General features: G+C 44.5%; 2 protein-coding genes across 2 annotated transcripts; one reads left to right on the top strand and one right to left on the bottom strand.

The window, feature by feature from the left end:
- The first annotated feature begins 863 nt into the window (after positions 1-863).
- LOC134325977 (zinc finger and BTB domain-containing protein 5) lies at positions 864-8,578 on the top strand. The gene is made up of 3 exons (XM_063008173.1): positions 864-1,016; positions 3,181-4,227; positions 5,185-8,578. Exons 1-3 carry the CDS (start codon positions 1,005-1,007, stop codon positions 6,082-6,084), a joined length of 1,959 nt encoding a protein of 652 aa, XP_062864243.1. The 5' UTR covers positions 864-1,004; the 3' UTR covers positions 6,085-8,578.
- A 2,110-nt stretch (positions 8,579-10,688) lies between these two features.
- On the bottom strand, positions 10,689-15,170 carry grhprb (glyoxylate reductase/hydroxypyruvate reductase b). Its single transcript, XM_063008671.1, has 8 exons — positions 15,015-15,170; positions 14,040-14,243; positions 13,350-13,466; positions 13,145-13,233; positions 12,787-12,891; positions 12,059-12,194; positions 11,068-11,198; positions 10,689-10,924 (listed from the first exon to the last, which is right to left on the bottom strand). Exons 1-8 carry the CDS (start codon positions 15,146-15,148, stop codon positions 10,803-10,805), a joined length of 1,038 nt encoding a protein of 345 aa, XP_062864741.1. The 5' UTR covers positions 15,149-15,170; the 3' UTR covers positions 10,689-10,802.
- Positions 15,171-17,866: the final 2,696 nt, after the last annotated feature.

The raw sequence follows: 17,866 nt of genomic DNA, 5'->3' as shown, positions 1-17,866 counted from the left end.
TTTGTACAGTGTGATTTTATTTATTTATGTGTTCAGGTTATTCAACACCTAAATTGCCGTTGCAAAGAGTCATTTAGGTGCCTGGGGTGTTTCCAACCTTTCGCCCAATGAATCGTACCCACCACGACCCTGAATAGGATAAAGCAGGGGTAAAACATTGAATTAATTAATTAATTGTTAGAGTGGCTCAGTGGGTAGCACTGTCGCCTCACGGCAAGAAGGTCCTGGGTTTGATCCCAAGGTGGAGCAGTCCGAGTCCTTTCTGTGTGGAGTTTGCATGTTCTCCCTGTCTGTGTGGGTTTCCTCCCACAGTCCACAGACGTGCAAGTGAGATGAATTGGAGATACAAAATCGTCCATGACTGTGTTTGATACTAAACTTGTGAACTGATGAATCTTGTGTAACCAGTAACTACCGTTTCTGTCATGAATGTAACCCAAGTGTGTAAAACATGACGTTAAAATCCTAATTATTGAACACAGACTAGACTAGAATGTGCAAAAGTATGTGGACACCATTTGAACTCATGTATTAGGGAAACCCCCAGATTTATAAATGCACACAATATTATCGGCATATCCCAATTCGTTAACTCCAGGTTTGTTAATCCGAGTTTCACACTTGTATTAAAGATGTTTTTGGTATCGTTATATGTTCCCTCATATCGAAATCGCGATATTTCTGACAGGACCTGCGGGACGCAAACATAATGAGGATTTAGAGTGCGGGATCTGGCAACCCAACACGTAGCTAGCTGCTGCTGCCGCATCGTGTAGCTACAATGGAAGCTTGTTGTTTTGTTCATTCTGTCAGTTCTTAAACTGTGGTACACACACTCAGACATGTTGACAGAATTCAGGTGTTGTGATTAATTAGCCTTTTAATAATTAATATGTATTGAATGTTTTGTTTCTGCGTGACGACTGAATGTCCGACGTCTTTACCAGTCGGCAGGCTAATCGGCTAGCTAGCAGCGGGGAGGAGCGACCTGGTGCTTATTGTTGATGAACGCAGAGGTAAGCTGTTCTGTTCTGCTTCTGCTAGCTAACAGCTGTCATAAATAACGGGATGTATGCAGAATAGCTAAGCTTGCCGGCTTGATAACAGTTTTTGTCAATTAAGCTAAGCTAAACCGGCTAACGTTGCCTAGGCGAAACTGGGTTGCTAGGTTACAGCACCTTGCGGTAACTGAATTAAATCATGTATTCATTCACTGCTTTTCATTCCTCACATCTAGAGTGCATTTAGTGCAGACAGTCGATCAGTCTACCTACTGATATGTTTTTAGAATGTGAGCTACCACACGCCAGGAGAACACAGGCAGACAGATATTGGACAGAAGTGAGAATCGAACCTAGATACCCAGGACCCGTCTTGATGTGCGGCACCCAGTCTCTACCACCTTTCATACAGCTGAACATCTCACTCCCAAGCCATGGACTTAATTTATTGAGCTGGACACACTTCTATTTTGGAACAGACGCTTTTATCCAAAGCGACTTACAAATATGACTGAACATGATGATTTTTTTGTGCTCCAGAGTCCAATGCTGCTGTGCTATACGCATATGAAGGGTGATTAAGGACAGATGATTGAGAGCCATTAGCAGTCTGATTCCATTCATTGATTTAATGAGATTTATTGCTTTGTTGTTGCTCCTGGAAGGTTTTCACACTGGTCATGAGATGAAGTGCCACACATCATTTTGTGTGGTCAGTAGCCCCCACAAAACTTAAAGCATTTTGGCAAAACAACCTGGTCCTGAATGTTGATAAAACCAAAGAGATGGTGATTGGGCCGTTTTCTCCTGAAGTCAATCACACCCCGACCTACATCAATGGCACACCAGTTGGAATTGTCCAGAACACGAAGTTCTTAGGGGTTCATGTTACGGACAACCTGACCTGGTCCTTGCACACCTCCTCTCTGGTCAAAAAGGCTCACCAGCGATTGCATTTCTTACGCCGATTGAGGAGGGCCCATCTCAGTCCACCCATCCTCACCACTTTCTACAGAGGCACAATATAGTGCTTTAACCAGCAGCATCTCTCTCTGGTGTGAGAGTTGTAACATCTCAGAAAAAAAGGCCCTGAGGAGAGTGGTTAGGGCAGCAGAAAAGACCATAGGGGTCAGACTCCCACCTATTGAGGATCTGGCTCAAAAGCACCTCTTGTCAAAAGCCAGGAGCATCATTAGTGACTCCACTCACCCCGGTCACAGACTGTTTACCCTTTAGCCCTCGGGTAAAAGGTACAGTAGTCTACGCTGCAACACGGACCGTTTCAGAAGGACTGCCATCAGACTTCTGAACAGAACAAATTAACCCAAATCTGATAAATATTTCATCTATGGGTATAACATGTGCAATATCCTTATATCTTAACAAGCAGTAACAAAATGTGCAATAACAAAATGTGCAATAATTATTATTATGTATAACCACTGTGAATGTTTCTCATAATGTCAGTATTATTATTATTATTTAACTTTTGATGTACCTTTTTAATCCTACATATTTTTCTTCATTACTATTTTATATATATATATATATATATACTGTATATATATATATTATTTTTTTAAACCTGTGGTGTTTTTAACGTGAACAAATGCACGTAATTTAGTTTTTTCTGTACACTTTGGTGTACAGTAAAATGACAATAAAGTAAATCTTGAATCTTGAATTTTTAAAGAGACTGCTTGGGTGGCACAGTGATAAAATACTATACTCTAACAATAGTGGGCTACGGAGCCCCTAAGGTGACATCCCCTAAAAAAAAAAATCATGCGTGGCCACGCCTTATTAACTCGTGGGAACGAGATAATTGAGTGGTATCCACGACTTAGTAAGGAGTGGGAATGAGATCGTGGCCACGACTTGAAAAGGTTGAAACAGCTGAATATGGTGTGATCATCTATGGCCATGTACATGAATTCCCCTACAGCATATATCCCACGAGTTAATAAGGCGTGGCCACGCTTTTTTTTTTTTTTTTTTTGGGTGGGGGTGGGGGGTATCACCTTAGGGGCTCCGTAGTGGGCTACTAAACATCCCACTGTACGCTATCAGCCGGTCAGGCTGTGTCTGAAGACACAGTCTACAATATTCCTTTCTTGAGCCCAGTATTTCCCGTTAGACAGTGGCAACAAACTTTGACTTTTGACTTGCTTGTCCTCAGATCATGGACTTTCCTGGTCACTTTGAGCAGATCTTCCAGCAGCTGAACCATCAGCGTATCCACGGCCAGCTGTGTGACTGCGTCATCGTGGTGAGCGGTCGGCATTTCAAAGCTCACCGCGCCGTGCTGGCCGCGTGCAGCACGCACTTCCGCGCCCTGTTCAGCGTCTCGGAGGGCGACGGGAGCGTCAGCGTCATCCGCTTGGATTCTGAGGTGGTGACGGCCGAGGCGTTTTCCGTACTCGTGGACATGATGTACACGTCCACGCTGACGCTGGGCGAGAGCAACGTCATGGACGTGCTCCTGGCCGCATCGCATTTGCATTTGAACACAGTGGTGAAGGCTTGTAAGCAATATCTGACCGCTCGGACGTTGCCCAAATCGCCTAGCCAACATGTGGAGCAACTAAGCTCCGGCGCTAACTCCCGCCTCCAGCGCTCCTTCCTCCTGCAGCAGCTCGGCCTGAGCATCGTTAGCTCCGCCCTCAACGAGGAAACGGAGGAGGACGCGGGAGGTACCAGCCAAGGTGTGGGGTCAGTTTCCGGGAGCGGACTAGTGGAGCCACGGGACGTTTACTACCCACCCCGACGTTTGCACAAGCGCAAACAAGGGAGTTCTTCGATCCGCTCCGAGTCACGGCAGAGGTCACTCCTTCTTTCGCAAACCCACGGGATTGTAGTGGACGGCGAAGCGGGGACTCCAGGGGAGGCGCTTCTGTCTCCCGACTCTCACAGTAAAATGATGGATGAGGATTCCAAACCGGACGTGATGGTGATCACGGGGGACGAGGCGGACGAGTACAAGAAGGCCGCCATGCAGGAAGACGTGCAGCTGCCCAGCCAATCGGACGGCGGGAGAGCGAGCAAGATGGATTCTTTTCTGTTGCCACACAAACTGGAGTATTCAGGTGGCAATGACGCGCAAGACGGAGGTGTGGACGGGGAGGCGCGGCACATACCGGTAGTGGTGAAGAGCGAGCCGCTCAGCTCCCCCGAGCCAGCCGACGAGACCAGCGATGTCACCTCGCAGGCTGAAGGCAGCGACCAGGTAAGTGTGATTGCCTTGAGATGAAAATGAAAGGAACTACACTATATAGCCAAAAGTATGTGGACACCCAACCATGAGCTTGTCAAAAAGGGTCAATTTTCAGACATGCTCAGACACTAAGTATCCGCCAGCTGGTCTAACGGTGCCCAGGAGGAAGCTTGTGCTAGTCTGCAGCCCTCCTCGGCCAGCAAGAGGGTCATGCACGGGTTGCCAGATTGCACAGGAGAATATCCACTTTATGTCATATCCAGACATATTTGTAGAACGCCCCAAATACACCAAGGAGAGACAACAAGTACACATGCCTGGAACTATAAAAGAAATTCTTACACAAGACAACACAAGAACAAGTCTTAATCTACCTTGCAGCCATATAAATAAAAATGAAAATATAAAATAGCCCAAATGAAGACAATATAAAATAAGCAGACAGAAACATAACACCTATCTTGCCATAAAATGAACAAACATGTTAAACATGGCATTAAAATTCACGTAAATAAATAGTTATGGCATATCTAAATGCAAAAATCCGAAAATAAATATATATATTTTAATTCAGCTGCTTTTGTATTTAGGAGTCGCCACAGCGGATCTGGTCATAACGTAACCCTCATATTTCTATCTGGGCTTAGGACCGACACTGAGAGCGCATTGACAAGTGTGCCTCTCAATGGCTTGGCTGTTGCGGCCATTCCACCCCCTTGTTAGTCAATCATGTCCACGCAGACGCCCGACTGGCTGATAGCCTCTCGGATTCAAACCCTGGATCCCCAGATCTCAGCAGTAGTGTGATAGCGCACTTTACTTCTGCTCCACCCAAGCGCCCCCCGAAAAATACAAATGAGTGAATAAAATCTCCTGTTTTTTATGACTGCGACTGCAGTAATGATTTGTATGAATTTAGGTGTTCGCTGTAGATTTTAATACTAAGCTGTGGCTGTTGTACCTGTTCAGGTGGAGCCTGTGGGAGAGAAGCTGGAACTGAGTCCTGAGGGCAGCGAGCACAGCTTCAGTGAGCCTCATCCCAGTTCTGACCTGCTCCTGTCAGCAATCAAGGAGTCTGCTGGAGACGTGGAGAGAGCAGAAGAGAGCGGAGGAGGCAGAGCGAGAGAAAGAGGAGTGAGCGGTTACCTCAACACGACCGGCTTCGACCCTTCGACCACAGCAGAGTGCGCACTGGACCGCGAGCCGCCTCGCTTCCTGTTCGGCTCCGACTCTGCCTCTCTGCTCCTCCCTCCCTCGCAGAGCCTCCTCTCGGCGGAGATGCAGGAGTTTCCCAGCCTGAGGGCCGACGCCTTCCTCATGCGGCCTTTGCACGACGGGTTGGCGTCGTCCTCCACGGAGCATCTATCCATGGAGTATCAGAGAAACAGCTTGGGCGTCCACTTTGCAAGAGCGGGCGCCAACGGCATCGGCTTTCCTTCTTATCGACGCATCGCGCCGAAGATCGCACCAGGAAGCACGTCCATGCAAGACGCCGCTCCCACTTCGTCGCTGCATTTAAATGGCACTAGTCTGGACAATCTAGGCCAAGGAGGAGGCCACTCGGGCTTGAACCCTCGGCCCCAGCTGACCCGCGCCTCGGCAGACGTGCTGTCCAAGTGCAAGAAGGCGCTCTCCGAGCACAACGTGCTGGTGGTGGAGGGCGCGCGCAAGTACGCCTGCAAGATCTGCTGCAAGACTTTCCTCACGCTGACCGACTGCAAGAAACACATCCGCGTTCATACGGGCGAGAAGCCCTACGCCTGCCTGAAGTGCGGCAAACGCTTCAGCCAGTCCAGTCACCTGTACAAGCACTCGAAAACCACCTGCATGCGGTGGCAGAACACGGCCGTGTCGAATGCACTGCTATAAACAAAAGAACGACTAAAAGCAAACATAGGAGAGCACGACCGTGGCAGAACTGGGTGTCTACGGTCGCTGGAAAAAGTAAAAGCACCTTTCTCATTCGGACTCGGTCCTCTACCTAATCCGTGTCTAGTGCACATGTAGCATACGAGCGATTCCCATTCGTTCACGCAGAACTCAAATGAAGTCTAAGGGCAGTTCAAAAACGTTCCCACAAACACATTTCAAAGCTCTTAAATTCAAATTCCAGCTTTGCTATCAACCGGATGGATGCCTACACAGACACACGATTGGCTGTGTGGCACCTACACGAGCGGAGCTTAGCGATACAGCTCTTATGTAGGAACACTGTCCGTTGAAGAGAATTTAATGAACTTGTTGATCCACTTGAAGGTGTTTGCATGGGTTGCAAAGGATATCAGTATGTTGACTATGTTTTGTTTTGGTTTACAGTAGATCTTTTAAATTTGATTTCCTATATTGCACAGTTTTATAGACCAAATGTTTATAAAAAGTGTATGGGCCTGCTTTAGGGGCGGCTGAGCACGCATGGCAGTGCGTGGCTCTCTGTAAGACCCCGTCCCCTGGCAGGTGAAGAGAAGCGGTCGGCAGCCACACACCTGTTGATGGGGTCTGCGTGTCCGAGTTCCACTTGTTGGGAACCTGGACTCGACTGGTTAGAATAAAAACAATAAAGAGATGATTAAAAAAAAGATTGGACAGGTTGTGTGTTTAGTCAGACTCATCACACACTTGACAAAAGCCAGATTAAAGTTTATGCATTTTAACTCTAGGTTCCACATTTGACCCTACAAGGGCTGAACGAACTGGAGGAACGCCAGTGGCCTGCACAGAGCCCTGACCTAAACCCCACTGCCCTCCACATTTACATTTTTGGCATTTAGCAGACGCTTTTATCCAAAGCGACTAATAGTACTGTGACAATATACAGTCTAAGCAATTGAAGGTTAAAGGCCTTGCTTAAGGGCCCAACAGCGGCAACCTGGCTTGAACCTGTGACCTTTCGATTACTACTCCAGTACCTTGACCACTAGGCTACAACTGCCCTAATTGAATGAACAACAACTAATCTGTTGAATGAATGAGTTAAAATTCCCACAGACACACTTTCAAATCTTTTGAAAAACCATCTCATAAGAGTAGAGACTGTTACAGAAGCATAGAAGCAAGGAGGCCAGCACTTTATTAATGTTTTTTGGTTTTGGAAAAGGATATCCAACAAGTTCGTTGTCAGGTGTCCACATATTTTTGGTACTGCTACTGGTTGACCGAACGTTAGAACTGCCCTTAGACGAACCGCTGTAGCAAAGTAGAGTCGGAGGAGGGTTTGTGCTCGTCTCCCAGTACGAGAGAAGGTTCTTACAATGACCGTAGCGTCAGTCCGTCGTGACACAGTGTAGAAGTGATAGTACGTGTGTTCCAAACCGCATCAGACCGTGACTTTATTGTTTCACTACACTGAAATCAGACATCACATGCTGGTTTGAATCTGTGACTGGTTGTAAATTGGTACACTGGGGGGCGCTCGTGGCTCGCTCCGACATGGACCTGCACGAGTAGAGCTTAGCGTGACTCTCCGTATGCGATACAGCTCTTGTGTAGGAACCCAACACTGTCAGGTGAAGAGAAGCGGTTTGAAATGTATGTTTGATATAATTGTGTTGAATGAACTTGAAGGTGTTTGCAGCGGTTACAAGGAATATTCGGTACGTTTAAATGTCACTATGTTCTGTTTTTGTTTACAGTAGCTCTTTGATCTTTGATTTGCTATATTGCACAGTTTTATAGACCAAGTGGAGAGATAAAAATTTGATTTTAAATGTTCAATCGTAGAATGAAATACATACAAAAAAGTAAACGGTTTGAGTACTGATTCATGCCACTGTAGGTTTTTGTTAATCTATTCTTTGTTACTGTTGTAGGTACTATGTCACTCATTTTGTGCTTTGTGTACATTCATGAAGACTCTGGAATCCATACTGTGATCATACACTACATGGCCAAAAGTATTAGTACACTAGACCATGACAGTGCCTGTCGGACAGTATTAAAATAGAGTGACCTTTATGTGATCTTTTCAGCTAGAACAACTGCCAATTCTCTGAGGAGGCTTCCTAAAAGACATTGTAGTATGCATGTGGGAATCTGTGCCCTTTCAATCAACTGTTGTTGGCTAAGAAGACCTCAGTAGGTGTTCTGGTTCATCCCAGAGCTGTTGAGCAAGGCTCTGTGCAGGACACTGAAGTTTTTAAATTGAGCTTGCTCACGCTGGAACAGGAAAGGGCCTTCCCTAAACTGTTGGTGCAAACCTGGAAGCATATAATTTAGCAATTGTTGTGGCTGAAACACATTAATTTAATAATTAAAAGGGTGTCACAATACTTTTGTCCATGAGTGTATGTTTGCGACTGCTAGCTATTGATGATAATATCTAAATATTATTTTAGCTTATCTGCAAATAAATGTTCACAATTTCTTATTCTGACTTTCACTATTTTTTAAGATGCATAGATTGGAACTTAATAAACTTAAATCCATTAATAAAACACATTCTGCTTAGAGGAGGCCGTCCACAAAAACAAAGGGGCATCTGTCAGAGAAGCAACCAACAGGCCATTTATACAACAAACAATTCAGAAATCTGGGCTTCATGGAGCTCCTATCCTTCATATCCTTCGTTTTAAGTGAGCTGAAGGGAATCTTGGGAACATTAAAAGGTTTTCCGGATCTGCCAAAGGCGGTTTGACCAGGTATTGACCTCTGGACCAAGGGGTCACCTACTTTTTAGACATACTGCATGAATAAGACGGTAAATAATCCACATTATTTATTGATTACTTAAATTTCAAGTTGTTACTGTGCATCATTATCTTGAAGAAATTGAATACATACAGTGTATCACAAAAGTGAGTACACCCCTCACATTTCTGCAAATATTTTATTATATCTTTTCATGGGACAACACTATAGAAATAAAACTTGGATATAACTTAGAGTAGTCAGTGTACAACTTGTATAGCAGTGTAGAGTTACTGTCTTCTGAAAATAACTCAACACACAGCTATTAATGTCTAAATGGCTGGCAACATAAGTGAGTACACCCCACAGTGAACATGTCCAAATTGTGCCCAAAGTGTCAATATTTTGTGTGACCACCATTATTATCCAGCACTGCCTTAACCCTCCTGGGCATGGAATTCACCAGAGCTGCACAGGTTGCTACTGGAATCCTCTTCCACTCCTCCATGATGACATCACGGAGCTGGTGGATGTTAGACACCTTGAACTTCTCCACCTTCCACTTGAGGATGCGCCACAGGTGCTCAATTGGGTTTAGTCCATCACCTTTACCTTCAGCTTCCTCAGCAAGGCAGTTGTCATCTTGGAGGTTGTGTTTGGGGTCGTTATCCTGTTGGAAAACTGCCATGAGGCCCAGTTTTCGAAGGGAGGGGATCATGCTCTGTTTCAGAATGTCACAGTACATGTTGGAATTCATGTTTCCCTCAATGAACCGCAGCTCCCCAGTGCCAGCAACACTCATGCAGCCCAAGACCATGATGCTACCACCACCATGCTTGACTGTAGGCAAGATACAGTTGTCCTGGTACTTCTCACCAGGGCGCCGCCACACATGCTGGACACCATCTGAGCCAAACAAGTTTATCTTGGTCTCGTCAGACCACAGGGCATTCCAGTAATCCATGTTCTTGGACTGCTTGTCTTCAGCAAACTGTTTGCGGGCTTTCTTGTGCGTCAGCTTCCTTCTGGGATGACGACCATGCAGACCGAGTTGATGCAGTGTGCGGCGTATGGTCTGAGCACTGACAGACTGACCTCCCACGTCTTCAACCTCTGCAGCAATGCTGGCAGCACTCATGTGTCTATTTTTTAAAGCCAACCTCTGGATATGACGCCGAACACGTGGACTCAACTTCTTTGGTCGACCCTGGCGAAGCCTGTTCCGAGTGGAACCTGTCCTGGAAAACCGCTGTATGACCTTGGCCACCATGCTGTAGCTCAGTTTCAGGGTGTTAGCAATCTTCTTATAGCCCAGGCCATCTTTGTGGAGAGCAACAATTCTATTTCTCACATCCTCAGAGAGTTCTTTGCCATGAGGTGCCATGTTGAATATCCAGTGGCCAGTATGAGAGAATTGTACCCAAAACACCAAATTTAACAGCCCTGCTCCCCATTTACACCTGGGACCTTGACACATGACACCAGGGAGGGACAACGACACATTTGGGCACAATTTGGACATGTTCACTGTGGGGTGTACTCACTTATGTTGCCAGCTATTTAGACATTAATGGCTGTGTGTTGAGTTATTTTCAGAAGACAGTAAATCTACACTGCTATACAAGCTGTACACTGACTACTCTAAGTTATATCCAAGTTTCATGTCTATAGTGTTGTCCCATGAAAAGATATAATGAAATATTTGCAGAAATGTGAGGGGTGTACTCACTTTTGTGATACACTGTACATGCATACATGATCATGTTTTAAGATCAGGTTTAAAAACATCACATGACTCTCTCACCAGGACTTTGGTGAGTTTGTTCTTCATAGATCTTTGATCGTTGACGTATTGGTCAGTGTTTCTTTATTTGAACAGACCTTGTGATATTTTTAATAAATTGGTCAGCAGTTTCCTGAGGAATCGATTTCCAGATCTGATGAATTAGTGGTCACTTCACTTTCTAGAGTTGAAGCTCTTTGGGCATCGGTTCCCCTCGAAGTCCAGCAAGCAGGTTGGTGGCGGCGAGGGCGGACATGGCGTTGCGTGTTGTGTAGGAGGCACTAGCGATGTGCGGCAGGATCACTAAACACACACACACACACGCATACAGCTAGTGTTACAGTCTACACTTAAACACTGTTTAGTAGAAGACCTTGTGCACAATTGGACACATTGGATTATATGAGCATGTATATCTACACACAGTAACACAGATTGGAGCTCACCGCAGTTTTTAAGAGTGAACAGCGGGTGGTTAGTGGGTAAGGGTTCGGGTGTGGTGACGTCCAGTCCAGCTCCAGCGATCTGACCAGTGGATAAAGCTTCATACAGATCCTCCTGGTTCACCACGCCCCCTCTGTTCAAGAATCAACACACGGTATGAGCAAAAATAATCTTACTTGTGTTTATTTTGCTTTAAAATGGGGTTTTTTATGAAGAAATTGCTACAGAAATTGCTCACAGGTTATAATCCGTAACATAAAAACGTTGAGGGATGCTTGACTTTGTATTGTACGCTCCTAGACAAAAGTGGGCCAAATCCAAAAATTGCACTAATGTTTGAACAAGAAAGCAAAAAGATGTATCCATCACAGGGGAAACACACTTGTATCTCCAGTTAACCTGGCTGTAGGTCTTTGGACTGTGGGAGGAAACCCACAAAGACAGGGGGAGAACATGCAAACCCTACACAGAAAGGACCCAGACCGCTTCACCTGGGAATCAAACCCAGGATCTTATTGCTGTGAGGTGACGGAGCTACCACCGAGCCACCCTAGATTGAGATTTAGACAAAAATTTTAAATCTGGGCACACGGGTGGCGCAGCGGGATATTCCGCTAGCACACCAGCACTGAGATTCTGAACTCCTCGGTTCGATACTTGGCTCCATCCAGCAGGCATAATTGGCAGTGCCTGTAGCAGACACTAATTTGTGTCTGCTAGGGATGGATGACCGGACTAAATGCATAAATAAATAGAAAAAATAAAGGACTCGGACCGATCCACCTGGAAATCAAACCCAGGACAGTGCCACCCTAGTTTAAGACTTGACCTTTTTGTGATAAGCTAAAAGTGGCACATGTCTCAGGAGTGTCGTTTCTTATTTCTTGCTAATCTTTCAGACCAGTGATTTGTTGTTAGGACCATTTAAAGCCCATTTTCTGCCCATCAGTGTCGTTGTATCAGTAATGTGGTGAACTGGTTTGTTTTCTGTACCTGCTGGTGTTAATAAAAATGGACGTGCTCTTCATCTTCGAGAAGAGCTTCTTGTTGCAGACGCCCTGAGTCTCCGGAGTCAGAGCACAGCACACCGCCAGAAAATCAGACTGCCTGGCCAACTCATCCATGGACACTACACACACACACACACACACACACACACACACACACACATACATACATACATATCATAGTTTTGTCTCAGTCTGTCTCATAAGCAGTTTACTCTTGGGCTCTTTATGCTTTCCCTGCACTATATGGACACAATTATTCGGACACCTTTTCTAAATGCATGTGTTTCAGCCACAACAGATTGCTTTAATTGTATGCTTCCAACTTTGCAGCAATAGTTTAGGGAAGGCTCTTTTTCCGTTCCAGCATGACTAGGGGATTGTGCACAAGGCAAGGTCCAGAAAGAGTTTTAAGGACTTTGGTGTGGAGAAGTTCCCTGTTTGGAGCCTTGACCTCAACTCCTTTGATTGTTTCTGGGATGAATTGGAATGTTGAGCGTGAGCCATTTGTGCAGGCATAAATTCCCACAGACAAACTCCAAAGTCTTTCACAGAAGTGAAGGCTGTATTAGCCACAAAGGGGGTTCCGACTAAACCCATGGTTTTGGAACGATATCTCCAACAAGCTCATGGTCAGGTGTCCACATACTTTTGGCCTTAGAGAAGTAAAGTAAAATAATAGTAGGTGATAAGATGAGGGCTCTGTTTACTTACCATATTCTGCCTGGATGGTTTCTGCAAGCTCCGGTCTCGGTGCGACGTCTGCGTAGATGAACCTCTTTACTTTAAAGGGTTTCAGGCGCTCAGCAATGGCCACTCCTGCAACACCCACACACAATTCAAACACAATCCAGTGAGTCAAGTCTGTCTGTACTGTACACCATACAATTCTGAATTTATCCTGATCAGATTACTAGTCCCTGCTGCTTAACAGCATTTATATAACATGATGCTATCGCCACCATACTTCACTTCAATCTAAGACTTGATTTTCGTGAGATTGGAACTTTATGGAGCGAGCATGCTTAGCAAAACATTAGAAATTGTAAGTAGTATAGTTCAGGTCACTGACCAATCCGTCCAAGTCCCAGGATGCCAACTGTGCTGTTGGCCAGCTCATAACCACATAACCACAGGGTTCTCCATGTTCCCCATCCACCCCTAAACACACACACAGTTTAAGACTGCAAGGGACTGTCAGGTAAATACTGTTTAAACAGAGTAATAATGAATCAGATGATTGCTAAAAGATACTGGGTGTGCATGTGTATGAGTACGTTTTAGCCTCGTGAGTGGCCTCGATCAGTCTGCGTGATGTAGTCAGGAGAAGGGCGACGGTCAGCTCAGCCACAGCATCGGTCAGCACGTCTGGAGTGTATCCTACCCGGATCCCCCTAAACAGTCAAAAGCCACAGCGTTATTAAACCATATGAATGGAACAGTCCAGAAAACATGCAAACACCCGATGTATGCTTTGTTCAGCACATTGATGGAAGACAAGCCTGATCTAAGCCTTAATCTGAACCTTAATCTAAACCTTCTTCATAAATACAGATGGTGTAATCTTATTTTGTAATACCTGTGGACATCTGACCATAAGCTTGTTGGACACCCAACTCCAAAACCATGGACATTCATTTGCAGTAACATTTGATTATGTGTTTGGGGGTTTAGATATTTGACAAATGCATCAATAATGCAACTGTTATTGAACTTTAATAAATAAACATCTACTTTTAAACAAGACATCTGTGAATTTTAATAGTGCAGAACACACAAAGAATAGCGCACAAGGACTACAAAAGCCGAATCCCAGACATTTTGGGACATGTCCGGGAAAAAGAGGACGTATGGTCATCCTACTTAAATCTAATAAATAAATAATCAATAAATCTGGCCATAAAGTATAAATTTCCTGAAAAGCCAGACTGACTAAAGGAAAGTAGGAATGAATCAGTAATACTGACCTTTTCTTTAGCTCGTCCAGTGAGAGGTGATCAAACCCGACCGACATGGTACTCAGAACCTTCAGGTTTGGACCTGCAGCATCCAACAACTCAGCATCAATCTTCTCAGTGAGAACACACATCAGTCCGTCACAGCCTTTCACCTTTTTCAGCAGCTCCTGTCGGGGGACGGGGTCGTCCGAGTCCCACATTTCCATCTGCACCCTAAAGGGCAGAAGAATAAACAAGTTACAGAGAAACACATAACAGGAGGATGCAGTTTACACCTCAAAGGTTGCCAGATGTTTGCTAAGTACACTATATGGACAACAGTATTGGGACACCCCTTCTAATGAGCAATTATTGATTACATAAGGAAAGTATATGCTTCCAACTTTGCAGCAACAGTTTAGGGAAGGTCCTTTCCTGTTCCAGCATGGACCTCTGTGCACTAAGCAATCTCTATAAACACATGCAGAAAAGTTCGGTTTAATAAAACTGAGCCCTGACCTCAGCCCCACCGAACAGCTTTGGAATGAACTGAAACATCCACCAAGGTTTACTTGACTAACATTAACATCAGTGCCCACCCATACAAATACAAATCCTTTTTAAGTGAATATGCACAAATTCTCACAGGCATACTTGTGAGAAGCTGTTGTTATAGCTTAAAAGATTACAAAGAGGTCACTCTGTTGTAATACCAACTCATGGTCAAGGGTCCAAATACTCTTGGCCATAAAATGACCGTCTAGTTTTGTCAGATCTCTAATTTGGTTTGTAAAACAGTTCCAAAACTTTTAAGACTTTAAAAGATTTATAAATATTGTCCAGTTTTTGGACTGATGTACCTGATATCAGAAATTTGCCTGTGCAGATGAGTTTTGAATTATAATCTTTATATTTTTTATCTGCTGTTTCTGTAATTTTGACCACCCCCTAAATACTGCCCGGTTAGTGAGAACATCAAGATATTTGAAATGAAGCCAAGCTTACTGTCCAGACTTGTGCAGGATCTCAAGGCCGGTAGCTGGCACTTTTCGGGTGATGTACACACGCGGAAGGGTGGCCATGGCACGCTGGGCACCTGTCAGAGCAATCCGCCTCAATGCTAATCTACTGCACCACATCTCCAACACTGAAAAGCTAAAACTGACTAAAACTGACCTGTCTCTACAAAGACAGGACTTTGGAACCTGACCTATACTCAGGGGAGTGTGTGTGTGTGTGTGTGTGGTTGTTTTTGGATGAATGGTCAGGGGAGGTAACGTCTGCCTCTGGTCTAAGCCAATATAAACAGAGGATGTGCTGTACATCACCTGGCTCATTGTAAGGCATGTAGTGCACTGTGTGAGGGTGGAGAAGCCCTCATTTTGGGGGGATTTCTATACATTCTGCAACTGTTATTCTCCGCCCAACAGTTTAGGGAAGGTCCTTTTTGTTTCAGCATGAAAGTGAGCTCTATGTATCTCCAGTGTCGTGCACAAAGCCCTGACCTCAGCCCCACTAAACAGCAACACCAACATTGGTGCCCAGTCATACAAGTGCTCTTTTGAACTGAATGGGCACATATTCTTACATGCATACTTCAAAATATTGTGAGAAACCTTCTCAGAAGATTGGCTGTTGTTATAGCTGAAAAGATCACACAGAGGTAAAAATACTTTTAGCCACGATCCTCATTAGTGGATGTTTGACCATAAGATTGGGCAGTTCTGTACAGATCACAGATAAAAGATCATAAAATGTTGTCTTTAACCAGAATAATCATGATGAAGAGAAAATGTAAAATAGATAAAGAACAATGAAACAGTTAGAGTTCAAAGTGCATTATGGGTTATTTGTGAAATCTCTTTCTATCTCTGTCTGTGTTTGTTCAACATCATGGGTAAATGTTGGACTGGTTTGATAAACAAACCCACACACACACACACTTCTGTCAACTTTTTGTCTTTCATTTCATTTCATCTTTATGTTTTTACCACAGCATTATCTTGGTCACATCGCAAAGGGTCCGGTTTCCCCACAATCACTGGGGGCAAAGCCATAACATATACTTTGACCATTCCCCCTCCCCTTTGACATAGCCAGTCATGTCTGTATGTAGACACCTGACAGGTCAATAGCATCGCTGAGGTGCTATTTGAACCCTGGATCTCAGCAGTAGTGTGGTTATGCAAGTTTTTTTTGGTCTTTATGATAAAAAAACACTTTTAGTTTGCGTACATACCATCCTATAACTTTGTACTTATGAATATGAAATAGATACATGAGGGGGTTGTATTGCCGCACAGCTACGACAGACAGACAGACAGACAGACAGACAGACAGACAGATAGATAGATAGATAGATAGATAGATAGATAGATAGATACATAGATACATAGATACATAGATACATAGATACATAGATACTTTATTGATCCCGAAATTAAAGAAAGAGTTTGGTACAAGAAGATCCAGAAAGTGGATTTGGTGCTCTAAATTCCCCCAGTTGTGAGTGACTTAATGTGTGAAAGTTTATGTTGCTCTGCAGTGGCATTGCGCCTAGTGTTGCAGGGCAGCTTTGGACCCACCGGAGCCCTAATCATAATAAAGTGGTAAGCAAAAATGAAATTGAAATAACCCGATAAAAAGAGAAATCAGTAAGTCCTCTTAATAAATCTGGATCGTGTTCTGACTGCCTGTTCCAGTCCTATAGGTGGCGAAGCTGCTTCAGTCAGCAGCTGGAGATCAGTGGAGGAAGTTGTGTTGCTATCGGAGCCTCACGCACACTGACAGGTACTGGACTTTAAATTCTGTTCTTTTTATTGAAATGAGTTTACATATAAATATTGGACACAAGAAGAAAACTGTGTGAAGGACTTATAAAACACATATGAACCTAACCCATTTTAATTAAAAATACAAGCCGCGTTATGAGTGCATGCTAACCGGTTAGCTAATGACTCATTTTGACTGACTAAGCGGCTTTTTTTCCCAATCCGTTTTCCGACAAGTCACGCCTTCCTGTTCACCATTGGCTAATTTTTCCCGTTGTCCCGCTCTGGGATTGGTTACTCCGGTAGTCTCATGTGTAGCCGACTAAATTGACCAATCAGCAGCTTGATAGGATGACATTCTCAACGTTTGGCACAATACAGGTGGGAAAACGAACAGCACAGCTCGGTAGCAGGCTCTTGTCATCACCCGCATACTAGCGTACTAAGTAGTATGGAAAAGCAGTAGCCGAGTCACTGCTGGCGTTACTGCTGTCACATACTAGTTAGTACTGAAGTATGTAGTATGGGACGCAGCCTTAGTCATTGCAGCTAATGCATTAAGCTCCGAAGCTGGTAAATTAGTGTCTTCATACTGTCGATTTCTGTCTAGCCGAGTCTCTTGCTTACTAATTAAATAACGTTTATCTTGGTTAGAGTCGCGGTGTGTCCGGCGACACCCGAAAAGACAGTCGTGCAATGCACTCTCTGACACGTTGACTCACACGTACAGGGTAACCTGAGCAGCAAATCCACCCTCTGCACATTTCTGTGAGGTTTCCACATAAAACTCAGTTAAAATAGATGCCAAGATACTAACTGACAGCGACCAGAGGTGAAGATCAAACCCAGGTCACCAGGACCCATGTAGCTGTGCATCACCCACCCATAATATAACATCTGCACCACAATAGTCAGATTTCCAGTGTAAAATGTATTTTATTTATTACATTTTCAGCATTTAGCAGACGCTTTTATCCAAAGCGACTTACAGTACTGTGACAGTATACAGTCTAAGCAATTGAGGGTGAAGGGCCTTGCTCAAGGGCCCAACAGTGGCAACCTGGCAGTGGTGAGGCTTGAACCGGC

This window comes from Trichomycterus rosablanca, chromosome 14 (assembly GCF_030014385.1).
Source record: "Trichomycterus rosablanca isolate fTriRos1 chromosome 14, fTriRos1.hap1, whole genome shotgun sequence".
In the NCBI taxonomy this organism is placed as follows: Eukaryota; Metazoa; Chordata; class Actinopteri; order Siluriformes; family Trichomycteridae; genus Trichomycterus; species Trichomycterus rosablanca.
The sequence above is the reverse complement of the archived record's forward strand: the minus strand, read 5'-3'. Positions and strand labels throughout refer to the sequence as shown.

Coding starts and splice junctions, on each gene's coding strand:
- grhprb (XM_063008671.1), bottom strand. CDS start 15,148: ATGTGGTGCAGTAGATTAGCATTGAGGCGGATTGCTCTGACAGGTGCC. Junction 13,234..13,349: donor GCCACTCACGAGGCTAAAAC/GTACTCATACAC, acceptor GTGTGTGTTTAG/GGGTGGATGGGGAACATGGA. Junction 10,925..11,067: donor GTTCACTCTTAAAAACTGCG/GTGAGCTCCAAT, acceptor GTGTGTGTTTAG/TGATCCTGCCGCACATCGCT.
- LOC134325977 (XM_063008173.1), top strand. Junction 4,228..5,184: donor AGGCTGAAGGCAGCGACCAG/GTAAGTGTGATT, acceptor GTACCTGTTCAG/GTGGAGCCTGTGGGAGAGAA.